The sequence below is a fragment of the Antennarius striatus genome, chromosome 20 (genome assembly GCF_040054535.1).
Source record: "Antennarius striatus isolate MH-2024 chromosome 20, ASM4005453v1, whole genome shotgun sequence".
Lineage (NCBI taxonomy): Eukaryota > Metazoa > Chordata > Actinopteri > Lophiiformes > Antennariidae > Antennarius > Antennarius striatus.
Genome location: NC_090795.1, coordinates 4426437 through 4442386, shown reverse-complemented (window position 1 = coordinate 4442386; position 15950 = coordinate 4426437). Strand labels below are relative to the sequence as shown.

General features: G+C 41.7%; 1 protein-coding gene across 1 annotated transcript in view; it reads left to right on the top strand.

Moving 5' to 3' along the window:
• pou6f2 (POU class 6 homeobox 2) overlaps positions 1-15950 on the top strand; it is a 57573-nt gene that overhangs the window by 36846 nt on the left and 4777 nt on the right. The window contains exons 5-7 of the mRNA XM_068304383.1: positions 5669-5800; positions 10014-10223; positions 11838-11979. Of these exons, the coding sequence (XP_068160484.1) occupies positions 5669-5800; positions 10014-10223; positions 11838-11979 (484 nt within the window). The remainder of the gene's footprint in view (positions 1-5668; positions 5801-10013; positions 10224-11837; positions 11980-15950) is intronic.

The following is a 15950-nucleotide window of genomic DNA, read 5'->3' as shown; positions in this document are numbered from 1 at the left end:
AAGCTAGGGAGGAAAAAGATTAAATAATTTCTTCATTTTCTGACCTCCTGGCTTCATTTTTCTCATCGCAACCAAAAAATATCACCAGGTATCCACTTTAAAGTCATTGCCAGAGCAGCAGCAGATTTACAACAACATGGGTTTAACGCCAGGATGGTACAAAAATAACTGCACCAAATATGTCACATCATGAGCCGAGGCGGTCAGCACTTTCTTGGAGATACTTAATCACCAAGTAGTTTCTAATTTAATACATCTGGAAACAGCTAAATATTATAGATCATTCCTGGGGAAGAGGAATAGTGGAAGAGGAATGCAGTATAACTTATCTTTTTACTTGCCATGTCCCCCAACCAGAGGAAATATACTGCTGCTGTGATTGATGACAAAGAACCCACTCTGAACCTCTGAGCCTCACAATTATCAACAAATGGGCTGGAACAGATTCTGTGTAATGATTAAAGCTGCTGTTAATTTCACATGAAGGTAATGAGTGGGGAGATTGACGGCCACTGTCCGACACTCCATCATCCTTTTATAGTTAGTTGAAACGTTTTCACGACTCTTTTCCTTCTTCATTTGCATTTCGCCTCATTAGGTATGGCCATTTCTGGGGCTGCCTGCGATATCCATTTCCTCAACTTGATTCATTTTATTTGATTAGCCAAACCTCCTCGGTTAACTAGCTGTCATTCTGGCGTTTCCTATGACATCACTCCATTAGCACCCGCCGTGCCACCTCAGCCACCTCCACATGCCGCCATCCCCAGCTTTGAGCAATTACAATGTCTGACCGTCACCGGATGCAGGGTTATTGTATTTTCTTGCCGGGCGTTATCCGCTCCAGTTGTTCTATCCGTCTTTCACTTCCCAATATTCCTCCTCAAGAATGCCACTTTTTTTTTTTTTTGCTTTGTTTTTCGTTACGGTTGGAGCAGAGGCCCAATGGCGAGCAACAGCCGGCGCTCAGAGGGCTCAGAGTGCACGACCACAGTGCGAGGCCCCTCTAACCTAGGGACCAGAGGTGTTTCAGAGGGCCTAATAGCATTTCGATGTTCATAAGAGCGGTGGATGTGAGGGAGGGGAGCTGGGGAACTGGGGGGAGAGTCAGCGGAGGACTGTCAGCAGAAGACTAGCAGACTTCTGACAGACAGAGAACGTGTTTTCTGGTGTCACAGCTGATTACATTCATTTCAGGGTGAGGAAGGAACGAGAGGAGACAGAGATGTTGGGAAGAATGAGGGAAATCTCCAAGTTGTTCTGCAGATGAAGGGCCTTCTTCTCACAAACAACACTGCTGTTGACTTGTTTGGCAAATTTAGATTTGAATGGTTGGGAGTGAAGCATCATCTGCTGCTCCTATACACACTTCTAAATGCAATCAATCTCAGGCCCAATCCCAGTTCTTCTTTTCAACCCTAATCCTTTGCTGTCTGACTTCCTTTTCGTTGCTGATGTTATAAATTGGACCTAATTTACAGGACAGAACAGAAAAAATTGCTAATAAAAACAAAAAAAACCTTGTACAAAATACAAAAATACAAAATTCATGTCGAAAGCTGCATGAGAATAGATGGTAAAGAGTGATTTTCACATATTATTTTGCATCTACATTAATGTATTATGTTACATTATATTTTCATAGTTTCTTTAAAGCTACATCTTTTAATTTTCCCCATTGTATTAGACGAATGTGTGATGACTCACAGGTGAGCAGTGAAGAAGTTTGAAGACAAACCCGCTCCTGTCTGTATTTCTTTATCCATTTATCTCTGCTGCTTTTTGTTGTTGTTCTTTTTTGTGAACCTGTAAAGGTCCAGAACAAAAAAAGCAATTAGTTTCCAAACGCTCCACGTAAAAAAGAACAAAAACCAAGAATACTCCAGTTAGTTTGTGTCAGACAATTTTGGCTCGCATGGGGTCTCTCCACGGTTTGCGGGGATGCTATTTTTCCCTCTATTCTCTGAGATTACACGGGTTGCTGCACCAGGTGACCCTCATGGTCAAACATGCGAAGGAGAGTCTGGCGGAGTTTAGATTCCCTCCCTTTCATGCCGTCCGGAGAAAAGATGCATTTTTAACAATTTGCAAGCTTTGTGTCCCCTCAGAGACATTTACTTTGTGTTTGTTGATCCCTGTCTGGCCCTGCATATTTGGCAATATTAAAGTGTGATCGTTCAGAAAGTGATAGCAGTTGCTGTAACTAAAAGGTGACGGGGGAAGTCATATGATATAATAGAGGTAGCCGAAGCTCTATGGTGTGTGATTTGAATTTGGTTTTAACATCACAGCCAATACTCCAACTTCAGTTTATTTTTTTGCATCTGTTTTTATCCGACCAATGCACATCTGACTGTCTGCGCTCCTCAAAATCCTCATGGCGTCCTTTGGAATGAAACAGAATGGTTAACAAGCAGGCTCTGCAAACTAGAAGATCACCATTTATCTCCTCCCTACACGTGCAATCAGTACAAATGCTGGGCCGGCTCTGTCATTTTGTGCCTCCTGCTGAGGTGTTGAGAGGAGTCACCGCGGCGGAAAATCACCTGTTTAGGTGTTGAACACAACCTCGACTATCCTTATTCCTGGTAGTTCTTTCTACTATCCACATTACCCAGAGCTGGAAAATGCAGCAATAAAGCCGGCTCTCTTCTTACCTGGATTTACCAGACTAACATAGTATCGGAAAGGACTATCATCGAATGGAACGCAATGATAATATTTCAAAGAATCCACCAACAGAATATCACTCACACAATGACACCAAGCACAGCAGATCTGCAGGGTGTGCTCGCCTGAGCAGATCACATTACCTGTGTGTTGATCTGTAGCCTCTGTTTAACTCTGCTTAACTGGCTGTGTTGCTTTTCCTACTTGTTTCCATCCAGCCATGCTGTGTTCAGCAGCTTGGATTAAAGGCCCATATTATTAACACTTTGGAGGTTTTTTTATGTACAATATTCAAGATACCGAATGGCCACAGTGGCTGGTCCATGTTTTATTGCTTCCTGTCCACTGCTGTAAGAAATGAAACTCGAATTTGGTAGTATTTTGAAGAAGTATTTATGCACATATATACAGTAAAATTGAAACTTATTTTAACAAACAAGAAAACACCATTATCATCCCTATAGCTGCTGTTCTTTTCAGATATAAGAGAGAGGCTAAGAAAAAAATAAGATACTTTCAAAACAAAAGCATCTGCTTATGTCTGTCATTGAATGGAGAAAAATCCACAGATGATTGTTTCTCTTGTCTCATCCAATAAAACCTTAGTTCTTCCATGTTAATTCACAAGCATATATATCATTGGACATTTATCATAATGTTTTACTTAAATTGGTCAACACTGGGTTAAAGGCTTACAGTAAGTGAAAAAGTAAATGTTTGCAAAAACATGTGGCATTTAGGTACTGTAATATCCATGGTTACGCATTTCATGAGACTTGATGATGCTAAAAAAATTCTTTCTGAGGTACATTTAATGATGCACATATTTTTTTTGTAATCAAATAAGAAAAATATCTAATTGAGTTAAATGTCCTTAAAACTTCTTTCATACTCAGGGTGCAAAACATTTTGAGTAAATGACCGTTTGACTGATAGCCGATGCATCTTTATTGAAAATATAAATCCCTTACTTTGTAAGAAAAAAATTCAGCAAATATTACTAGAAGTGTTTGGATAGAAATCGTACTACAATACCAATTCTATATTACATATTTTGTGGAAAAGAAGAAACAGAAGTTACATGTAAAACTCTCCAAACTGTAATTAAATGTTCAAACTATTCAGTTAACAGATAGATTGGCAACTGAATTCCATTGATGTACATCTTCTCATTAATAATTGTTGTCTTTGGTTATTTTGATCACACTTCTCCCATTCTGAGTTCATTTTATCATGCAGTTTTGTATTCTCCTTGCTAATTGGTGTTTGGACGTCTGGTTGAAGCCTTTTTGTTTGTTTTTCCTTGCAGTTATCATGCACTAGATCTATTATTGAGGTTTCGATGCAATGCATGCTGCAATCCAATACCGAACCAATGCATTCATCTTCCACTCTTAGAGTTTAGTGATCATAAACAGCAATGTCCTTTATTTTAAGACCATAACATAGTATACCGCGGTACACTGGCGTGGTGCCCGGAGTGTCCCCCGCCTCACGCCCTGAGACTGCCAGGATAGGGACTGGCTACCCCGTGACCTGCGTTAGCGGATTAAGCGGGTTGGAAGATGAATGAATGAATGAACATAGTATACTATACTTTGTTGGAGTTTAGGGGGATCACTATCAAACGTTATAGATTGATTCCAGCTTACTTTTTGCACGCAAGGTCATAGTCAGGCTTTTTCCAACATTTTAAACTTCAAGATTTTCCAAAGGACGTTCCCTGGACATATAAAAGACAGCCTCGCGATTATCGAGAAAAAAACTGGATGACTTTCAGACAAGAGGAGGTAATATCAATCACAGCCAATTTGAGGCCACCAACATGAAATATGATTTCATAAGACAAATGCGGTGTCATTCTTAATGTGCTTAACCTTTACTGTCAATGAAAAAGTATTGATCGCTCCGTGGCATTTTTTCATCATTTGATTTCAGAAAGTGTAATAATATATGGTGGCGGGGTATGATAAAAGATGAATGGCATCTGAATGATCTCGGATGAACAGACCTCAATTCCCTACAGTGTGCGGAGAGGGGTATAGGAAGGATTCGTTTTATGGCACGTTGCGTTTTCCATAAGCTTAAGCATACAGACGTGTCATTTTAAACCTTTTATATCAGCTGTTCTTTTAATTTCAGCACTTTTTGTTTGAATGTAGCCAATAAGCAGCAGGGAGCGGGGCAGCCTGCTCTAAAGCAGTGTTTCCATTATTTCTCTATTCTGTTGAGTAATTGGGAGGTCTCCTGTCTCTTCTCGGTCTTTGATCTACTTACTCAACCTAATAAGACTTTGCTCTGCTGCACTACAACCAAATCAGCAGTGCATTTTCAGCCCCCTAATAAGTGGTTAGCTTGATTTATATGGGTAATCTTGTCGATGTGGCGGGGCTCTACAGCCTCTCCCTGTAGCAAGGAGCCTCTTTTCACAACCGTAGGCCAGCCTAGATGAGTCCATTACAGCAAGGGTAAAGATGGTCATTTTAACCCTCCTCTCCTTCAAAAGTAACGGCGTGCTAGTGCATTATGACGCGGGAGGAATTCTTAGTCGAAGCTTATTGAAGGGGTTGGCGATACAGTGATGCATGGCGGTATTGTTAGAGTGGGATGCTGTTGTGCCGGTGTCGTGGGCGGATAGACTCAACTCGGCCCGTGGGGAACCCGACAGGCCAGAGGAAGCACTTAGAGTGGTAAAATGGCCACTTATTCACAGCCACCCTCATGTTCTCACCGCTCCTCCCCACCTTCTAGTGAGCCTCCCACTGGGTCCAGCAGCACAGGCCTCTGGGAGCTGCATGATGGACTGCACAGCCCTCTCCACCGGACTATATAGACCTCGCTACAGTTAGCTTACTCTGGCTTCTACGACAAAGGATGGAGTCACCCCCCCACCCTCCCTCCATGCTGAGCTATCCTAAACCTGCTCTCTAAGAATTCTGTGTCAGGGATGTCGCAAACAAACACCGCCTTGACAAACGATGTCCTTGCCTCTCACCAGCTGAATCCGTTGGCCAGTCAGGTAGCGGCAGCGGCAGCCATGGGATCCATCACCGGTTCTCAGGTGTTCGGAAACACCCTGTCGAACCTCCAGGGAGCAACCGGGCAGCTGGTCACCAACGCTCAAGGACAGGTGAGTGTTGCTGGCCTAACGTTCTTTCTGAATGATCGGTCATACAAGCAGATAATTAGATGCTGCACAGACTTTCCATGGCAATGTGTTGCTGTGTCATCCATCATGTGTGAACGTGTGGATCCAAATAACGTTTGTATAGTATTTGTGATCTTTCCTCAACGCTTTTCTATGTACGTCTACATTCTACCCCATTTTCTGTTAAGCTTTTTTGGGAATAAACAAATCCCTCCTTTCTCTTATCCGCATTCTTGTGTTGCAGCAAAACGCTGACCTTGTCATATTTACAGGGTGGCTGCGGAATTGTTCCATCAGTAGCCAGAGGTTTGAACGATGATGCTTGTCATTGTGGGACCCTATCTAATGAATCATCTTATCACAGGTGCACACAATACATATTAAAGGAAAACTGTATGGTCAATGTGCCCTTTAATGCCACTCCGGGTTATTTACTTTAACCCCTGTTTCGTCTCTCAGCGCTTGCGCTGTCTTTAACGCAAACTTTATACAAACACAGCAAGTTTACCCAAATAGTTGGCATTTCTCGGCGCTATAAAAATGCGAAAGCAGTTGATTTTTATGTTGCACTTGACATTTAGCTTACCCAAGTGGAGTTTCAGTTCCACCAGTGTGACCAGTTTACGGTAATGTGTTGTCTGAGCGCCCAATGCTAAATGTCACTAATGAGACAGTATGGACTTCCCTGGCTCTGGAGGTGCCTGGAGCGCTGGGGACAGATCACTGTGGATATGGACTTGATGGGATGCTCTGTGCTTTTGTAGTGTCTCGGTGGCTGACAGCCCTTGACATAATCAGGTCACAGCGACGGTCAAAGCCCTGGGCTACAGCCTTTGCTCCCCACTTCATTATTCCACAGCATTATTCAAACAGAGGGCTCTGAAACACGCACCACCCTATCAGATGGTCCCTCCTTCGCCGCTGCCGAAATCCTGAGAACTTATGTCGTCATCGGAAAGCTGCAAAACCGAAGGAGCAGCTTCTATCGCAGTTTTGTATTTTCCGGGAAAGTGCTTTTATGCATTCCAGGTAGTGTTTAATTGGAATTCAGGCCTTGGTTTGCATCATCTGTATGCTGCACGAGTAAAACAAAGTGTACTGTCTCTTGCAACTCTGTCTAAAGGCCTTTTCATAACCTGACTCACTGGGGACCTTGAAAAGTGGCGGGTTTGATGAACGTTTGGAGTTCAATATGTTTTTAAACCTTAATTATAATGGTCCCAGCCTTCTTATTCTCCAAGGAGAATCAATGAAGCTCCTTTGTCCTCGCCACCTCTGCAGCAGTGATTAGGGCTGTGGATAAAAGCCAGATTATTGTTAAGACACTCAGTACTGAGTTTTTTTCTTTCCTTTATGAATCTGTGGTATTTAGTCTTTTATTCATTCAAACTCTTATTTTTCCTGCAGGTTTCCAGCAATAACAATGTCCTGCAAGCTATGTTGTGTATGTATGGTGACTCCCAGTAAAGCATCATTTCTAGTATCTTATCATTGTGTCTGGGAACTTTGCCCCTGAATTTTGGCTCTCAGGCTTCAATCCCTTAGCCCATCAAGTGACCAAAGCTGAAACAACACATGCTTGCTCCGTCTATCGATGGAATCTCCCAGCCCTTAGATCACATGTAACCTCAGTGTAAACTGCTATTAACCCTGTAATTGTAAATCTACTGCAGGGCTCCAACTATTGATCAGCTTCAGCATCAATTAGTCTGTTGATGCCCTACAAGATCTGGGATTGTTTGTGGTGTCCCACCAGCAATCCAAACAGAAATAAAGTTCTTTATCGCATGAAAGCACTGGATTCTCCTTTTTGAGACAAGGCAACAGACTAATGTTTGTCATTTCTGTCACATAAATCCTTTCCGTAATTAATAGGATATTAAAGGTGCTGTAGGTTAATGTGAAATCCTCTTTGTTGCTCAATTACTTGATTATATCTTTATCATTTTGAGAAAATACAACAAAAGCATGTCATCTTAGATTCACTGCACCATTATGAGTCCGCTGTTCGAGGCCAAATGCTAGGATTTAGGACTTTGCTCCAAACTTTCCAAACATCTTCCCTCTTGGGTTTCAATTCACTGCATGAACAGTGGAGGAAAGAAAATGGGCAGAGATATTGTCTGGTGACCATGGCTAAAGACACAGATTGACCTGGCTGGAGAGATGAGATGAGACTTCAGTGGAAACAAGAGCAGCATAATCTTAATGAGTTCTGCTGTGTGGAGAGAGGCGTGTTACACACATGTCATACGAACTGTAGCGCGAAGCAAACACGGGAGTCCGAATAAAGGAGGAGAGGCTGAAAGACAACTGAGGAGAGGGATGAGAGGAGGTCCTGAAGGCTGCCTTATTAGGAACAATGCAATGAAAAGAAAGCAATGTCGAGAAGATGAAGATTTGAATCATGCACAAATGTACAATATCACATCAAATAATTTCTATACTAAACTGCCAATTCTGTCAGTATAAAATAATGAAACATGCACTAAACTTAGAAAAAGTTCTTTACTTAGATATGGGAATTTCCTGTGAAAAAGAACAACTCCAACCTATTATCTAACAAATTATTTTTTTTGGTGACTCCAGATCAGTTTCTGTTATTCTTTTTGTTAAATTCTAAACTCGAGGATCCTGAATTCGCTGTTCATTGCCTAGAAAACGTTGAACAAACTTGTTGCTTTTTCCCTTCCGCTGTTCAAGCCCAATGCTTCCGGTCCAGGAACAGCTTTGCGACGCTGCCATGAAACATCTGCCAGAGATAGTCAGATAGAGATGCATTGCACGGCGGGACGGGGACGAGAGCTGAGCTGTCACTTGCCCACTCTTTTATTATGCTTATAGAACAACCACTTAGTCCAGTGACGATGAATAATTGAGCGGAACAAGCTCCCTGCCACGGTGGCATGCAAAGCGGGATCAGTGGGACTCGGGAGACAAGAGCATCAGGCAGGGCAATAAAATATGCTAAGTGGCAGGAAAGCATTACAGGGAATTTGTAAAGCTGGCACAGAGAGAGAGATAAATTATCTCCCCCCTAATGTGAAGCAGCATAAGCAAATGAGCCGTGGCAGGGATGAATTACAGATTATCTGCCCACCTTTCTCTCACTGATCCCTCCCTATTATGTCAAAGAGACAGGGGAGGGAGAGGAGGGGGAGGCGAGCCAACACTCCAACGCTTAAGCGATGGCTCGGTTCATTCAGTGTGGAGGGAGTTTGTAGTTTTGAGGAAGAGGTCGCACTAAAAATATAAAGTTAGAGCTACTTCTTTGCAGAAGTAGCTCTTAGCTCTCAAACAGAATGTCTAATGACGGGCATCTCATCCATGATGGGCTGCTCTCTGGTGTCATGACACATGGGAGGTGGCCCAGGCGACGGATGCTCAGAAGCAGTTCCTGAATGACATTAACCTTCATCACGGTGAAGAGGCGCTAAGACCCACCTAAAGCGCCACTCTTGGCCACACTTTGGCAGCTCTGAGAGCTAAAATGCTGAAGTGACACTCTGTCACCCCCTTTGATCTGCCCTTCCTGATTACATCCACAGAGAAGCGGGAAGCTAGTGCTGGAGGGGGGGGATAAGGGGTGAACTACCCTGGGACCATGGGTAGTTGAATCCCCCTCTCCTTCTCTGATGCTCCTCTTTTCTCCATCTTGTTGTTTCGTTTTTTGCTCTTTCTTTCCACATCTTCCCGTCTGCCAGTGTGCAGACAGGGGAGGGAGGGTGAAAAGGGGGGGCTCTGTCTCTCAGCAGCCTCACTCCTTCTCATCAGACACTTTAGCACGCACACACACACACACACACACACACACACACACACACACACACACACACACACACACACACAGTCTTACCCTGTGATGGATAATACAGTCAGTGGTGTGCACCATCACACACACAGGTACTCAGCGCTGACCTTTGCATCGCGCCCCTGGCAGTCTGCTTTGGCTTCACTCGCTCCGGCCTGTGAAACCACGCCGGTGACAGCTGATCAGCGGACACTTGTGTGTGATTCTCCCTCAAAATCACACACATATTAAATTAAAGTATTTTGGACCAAAGCCGGCTTTGTTTCCGGTCACGCACACGAAAGCCGAGCGGCAGAGATCATTAAGACAGATGCCTCCACCCTCCGCTCCTCAATCTTCTAAAACTGCCCAGCTGATTTCGTCTCCACTCTACCCCCTTTGTAGATAATTGGAACAATCCCACTGATGCCCAACTCTGCAGGGCCCTCCAGCCAATCAGGGGGTGGCAACCCAGCACTGCATGTACAGCCAATTACACCTCAGCTGCTGACCAACGCTCAAGGCCAGATCATCGCCACGGTGATCGGCAATCAGATCCTGCCTGTCATCAACACCCAGGGAATCACGCTGTCACCAATCAAGCCTGGACAGCAGGTAACATATATACCGACGCATCGACACACACATAGAGGGAGATATGTGTGTTATAAAGGCTGCTTAAACTGATGATTCAACATTGATCAATACTTTAAAAGCAATAATAAGCAGCGGTTAGTGAAGTCATCCCAGAGCAGTCACTCAGATATGATTTATGCTAATCACCTCACATTTTCCCTGCTTCAACAATCATAGCGCTCATTTGCATCATTCCACTTGGAAAATTGTAGCTTTTTGTACTATTGCTCACAATTTTTGTGTATGTGCGTGTCTGTGCATGCTTGGAGGGCACATGTCAGCCAACCCGTCAGCTGCCATGCCCCTGCAAAGCCCAAAACAACATCAACAACATTTCATCACCTCACATTAAACTCCTAAATCTGTACTCCACATCTTTCCATTTGGAATCTCCTCCTCTCTCCTGAACAAGAGAGTTTTTGATGTTAAAGCTGAAAATGCGCAAGATCCTCCATTTGTGTGTTTGTTTGTTTGTTTGTTTGAAACTCAAGTTCAAACAATTTGCAGATCCATATAATGTCATATGCATGCAAACAACGATACCACTGTTATCGACTTAATAATAGCGATGTCAGCACGGAATTACAGGGTAAAAATTTACATTGAAGGCCTGCAGGGTACAGGATGGATGAAATCTCCGCAGATGGACACCTAATTCAGCTCTCCGTTATCGTCACATCATATTCTTGAATGAATTAATGCATTTGTAATAATGTTTTGTCTCCACTTCAAAGCCCACGTGTACACATTGTTCCACGGGCATAATTTACGGTTGTCAGAGCCTGCAGTCTGGAATATTTCCAGTGAAGCTAGATAATTCTCCCGGCCTGTCAACAGTCCTGACAGTGTGTGCATCGCTGTTGACACCCCCCACCATCCAAACAAACACATGCCACAGAGAATATAATTAATTGCAAAGAAGGAAAGGAGAAGCCGGCCCAGCTCCGAGCAGAGACAGCCTTTCACTTTAAAAGTCAAGACGCACCATCTTGATCTTGTAAAAGCGATTCAAATGTGCATAAAACATGAAAATACATCGTTTTTTCCTCCATCAGAGCACGAAGCTCGCAGTTCATGAATTATGTTTGATACGGGGACTGCTGTGTCCACATGTTTTCATTCCAGGCTGCCATTATTAGCATCCTCTCGGGCGTGATGACGAGAGAGAAGACTCTAATTGTCAAGAATGCTTTTTTGCATTTTTTTTTTTTGACTCGACAGAGAAGCATTTGTAAAGTTCATAGCGACGCTGATGTACCTAAGCCGATTTTCTCTGCATCTCCTGCAGGCGCAAACCTGCAGAGTATCGAACAGACTATTGATATTATATTCTGCTCTGTCACAAATGTCAGGCAGTCATTAGCAGCTTTTGATTATCTAGTACAAACTAAATGCATTGCATTCATCTTCTAATCAGCTATTTTAATAGCTGTTGATAGGTTGATTAGATTTACTTTAGCCTAGTCATCATAGTCACACAATTATTGCAAATGATGGTTGTTGTGACAATGATGAGGGAATTATGGGTATTTTTCTGGACCTCATGCTGTCGATAATTTTGTGTCACTTCGGGATTTTTGTTTGTGTGTCCAGCAGCAGGGTCAGACAGGCACCGCCTCCTCGCAGCCCAACCTGCTCCACATGCCCCACAGACAGAGTCCCCTCCACCAGGCCTCTTCCTCCTCCTCCACCTCCTCCTCATCCTCGGCTCTCAGCGTGGGGCAACTGGTCAGCAGTAAGTGTCTGACACAGCTCACAGGAACACAACATGCCTTGACACGAATTGAATAAAATCCAGTGATATGAGCGACTGTGCATTAAAGTGTAAGATCAAGTGTAATTACCCAGAACAGTTGGGGACTCTAGCTTTAAGCAGACATTATGAAAACAGGAGGAAATTGTGTATTTCTTGGTGGCAGTTTTCAGCAGCGGATTAACATAGACTTGGTGCTCATGGAGTAAAATAAGAAGGGAGATGGTTTATTTGACTAAAAATACCCTACAGTCACCTTTGTGTCATCAGTGTTCACAGAGAAGCATGATGTGTCAAGAACTAATTTCTGCAGTTAAAAAACAACAATATTAGATTTCAGGACAATTAAGATTTTCGTTGATCAAATTAATCAAGTAAAAAAGTTTTTCTTGAAAATTGAGCAGATTGTCGTAGTAATTTATTACAAATTCTTGACCTTTTTTCTGGAAAATATTTCAGATATTCTTAAATTTCCTCTTTAAAAGAAAATAATGAAAACTAATAATGGAAAACAGATTAAAAAGATGGCAAAACAGATATTATTATTCGTTCAAATACTTAAGACAACATTAGCTCTTTTAACTGGCAATTCTTTCCAGTGGGTAAATAATGTCAATAAAAGCTGTTTTTGTGGATTATCCAGAAATATGAATCTGTAATCTGTGGATATTTTGATCATCCAGTAGACTTTCATTATATTTAGGTGGAGAAAAACCTCAAATCCAAAAGTTTAATTTCTTAAAAGGATGAATTAAACTATCTGCATGGCCTGATATCACCAGAGCTGTGAGAAAAAAAAACACATCTTTGGTTTCCCTGCCTCAAGATTCAACATGGCGGATGCTCCACATCTACATTATTCACTGCGTAGAAAGCTTTTGACTTATCCCTGCCTCCTATTATTGTTTTATTCTTTCCTGACTGCCAATTCTTTGGTTTATTAGACGATCCAAAGTGGCGTCTATTATGTATAATGAACATCAGTTTCATTCGACCAATGCAGGCGCCTTTCACAGAGCCTTATAAATCACTCGACCACAGCCTGTCAACACACAGCTATTGCCTTTAAAAACTCGCTTTTATTTAGATAAATTTCATTTGTCAGAGTCGATTCCCCTAAACTCCATGTATAGTCATTTCAAAGGCGGCTACAATGTCGCCGAATTTAATAAAAAACAAGTTGCCATTGATCAACAATGTTGTAGACACTGTGTTTAGTTTGTATTTACTCATAGCTCGGAGAATATCTCATAAACCGCTTTCCAGTCTGCACGAAATCATTGTGCTTCGGTTAAATAGAATTAATGCTTTATGCTGAGTACGAGTAATATCACTTCCTCTCAATATCACTTACAGCGTACATACACAAAGCAAAGGCCCATGACAGAATCAATCATCTGCAGGGGAGAGATGAAATGTCATTGCATTCACTGGCCACAAACAACGTGCCAGAAACAGATTAACAAGAAAAAGAAAATAATGTCTGTTACTGGTATTTGGAATAATCAGATGGCAAAAATGTCAGTCAGGAAGAAGAATGTCAGCAAAATGTTGTTTTCATTTTCATCTTTGTCCAGACAAAGTAAGCTGAGTTTAAACTTTTTTCCACCAACGCCTTACTTAAGCATTCGTTTAACCATCGCAATCACAATCTTCTCCTGGTTTCCAGTGAGCAGCTCTGCTGGAACAAAAAGAGGTTAATATGCAGTTTATTTAGAGGCAATGTCATGTAATCTGTAGGAAAACACATTAATGTTGGAAATGAAAACAACAAGTTAGGCCCAATTTAAATAATCTAAATTCCAGTTTGTGTAAATAATCTAAATTCTAAGTTTCCAGATATGTGCTGTTGATTTGGGGTATGACCAACCTTCATTTTGCAGCACCGTCACTTGTTTCATACTAACAAGTTAGATTGCCTTATAAGTAAAGACTGTGTATATAAGCAAAAGGATGTGAATGGGTGAAACAGCAGTCATTCTACTGCAGCAGTAACAACAAATGCATCACTGCTGTCTGTGCCATTTATGCATGAGGTAAAGCTGCTGAACTTCAGTGATCAGAAAAAAGATAACACTCTTTCAAAGCTTATAAATCTGAATTGTTTTGAGGATGGTAGCTATCGTCCTGATGCACTGTGAGCTCCAGGTAGGGGTGCAGAGAAATGTCTGTGAGCATAAATCAGTGGAAATATTTAGTTCAGGTGAGCACAGGTGGATGCGAGTATTCAAGCGTAGGTAACAGGCCAATGTAGGTAGGTAGCAGGAAAACCACTGCACCCTTGACTTTTTTGTTCTTCAATAGCGCAGCCACTTTCTGCTGCCTCGAGATAGCAATGTGCAGGAAATGCACCTGACACGACTCATTTTAAGACCAACACTCCCATGGGTGCTGGGATGGGTCAGAGTACATCTACTTTGAAAATAGCAACTGCATGTCAGACACTAGCAAAGCAGATGGAGGCTGCAGACTCACATTATGATTCTCTGTAGGTTCACCGTCTTTCAGATTGTCAATATTTTAACATTGTCCTTGTAAAAAAACAACAACATGAATTTAAGAGGAAATTGAAAGGTCACCTATTTTTCTCTTCTTGCGCACTCATATGATGAAATGTAAGAAAAAGCTAGCAAATTTCCCCTGCCAAAAAAGTTATAATTTACAGATGAAAATATTTATTATTACTTACCTGTGAATTAAAGACAGGCCTAGAATAAGGAGCACGTCGTCCTTGTCCTTATTCCTTGCTCCTGGTTTTATAACTTCTCACACCCCTGGTTCCCAAGTTGTGAGTCACAATGAAATGAAAATAGTCTTCATCTTTATTTTTGTCTGCAACTGATGTTTTATCTCATTTTGAGTAGAGAAATTGTGTATTTCCTTGTCTTACTCATTGAAGATCTATCTATTTGTCTGTCTGTCTGTCGATCGATAAAATATTTCATCCATTATTCTGTTTTTGTTGTGAAAGCTCTACTTTATCTTTTATTCATTGTTGCAAAAATAAATCAGGGTTTTTGAGCTAATGTTTTGCACACAAGTATTTGTGGACTTCACACCAAAAACCCTCCATTAACATGGATTTAAAACTTTTAGTCTGTAAACTCTGCTGGAACTGATGAAGAAATGCTCCTAGATATGAGAACGATGGGGCCCAAAAGCTGTGCCTTCTCATCCTTCCTGTTTATTCTGATTCTTTAGTCCCTCATCTTCACACGTCTGGAACTCGATGCATTCGCTACACGTCACTTAAGAGGCACAACGAGATGGCAACCTCATAGATTTTTGCTTAAATACGCTTGGAGGATTTCTTTAATAATTCATTGATAATGACCAAGATGAATAATTCAGCGGCACAAACTTTGCTTTAGTAAGCAGGACGCCAGGGCATCTGACATTGATGTACAATGTGAAATCACTTTATATTAGCGGAGAAATACTTCAAAATGATTCACTCAAATTTTTCAAAAAGAAGAGATCTTTGTAAACAGCATTTATTTGAATAAAGAGCCGATGGAGCGCGAGGCTCGCTGCTGGCAGAAGGCTCGAACTGTTTCCACAAAGGGTCAGAAAGATTCAATATAGTCTTTATACATTATTTAATGTTTATTTTTAAGAAGGGCAGCTTTTGAATGCATGTATTCAAAGAGAAAATTAGACAATATGAAAGGAAAACATCTCCACCATCTCGCTCACTATTGAATTAAAAATCTGTGTTGTCACCTTTTTTTTTTCCAATAATGCTTCTGTATGTGAGATTAATTTTTGACACTTCCGAGTCAGTGCCATGACTTGACTGCTTTCACACCTCAGATTATTTATTTTTTCAAAACATCTCTCAAACGCTCAAGGGCAAAGAGAAATAACCATCTCCGACTCACAGCAGGACGCTTTTTTAGGTTGTTTAGGGACGTTTGTGATTACACATCCGAGCGTTTGCTTCATTCCCTCCT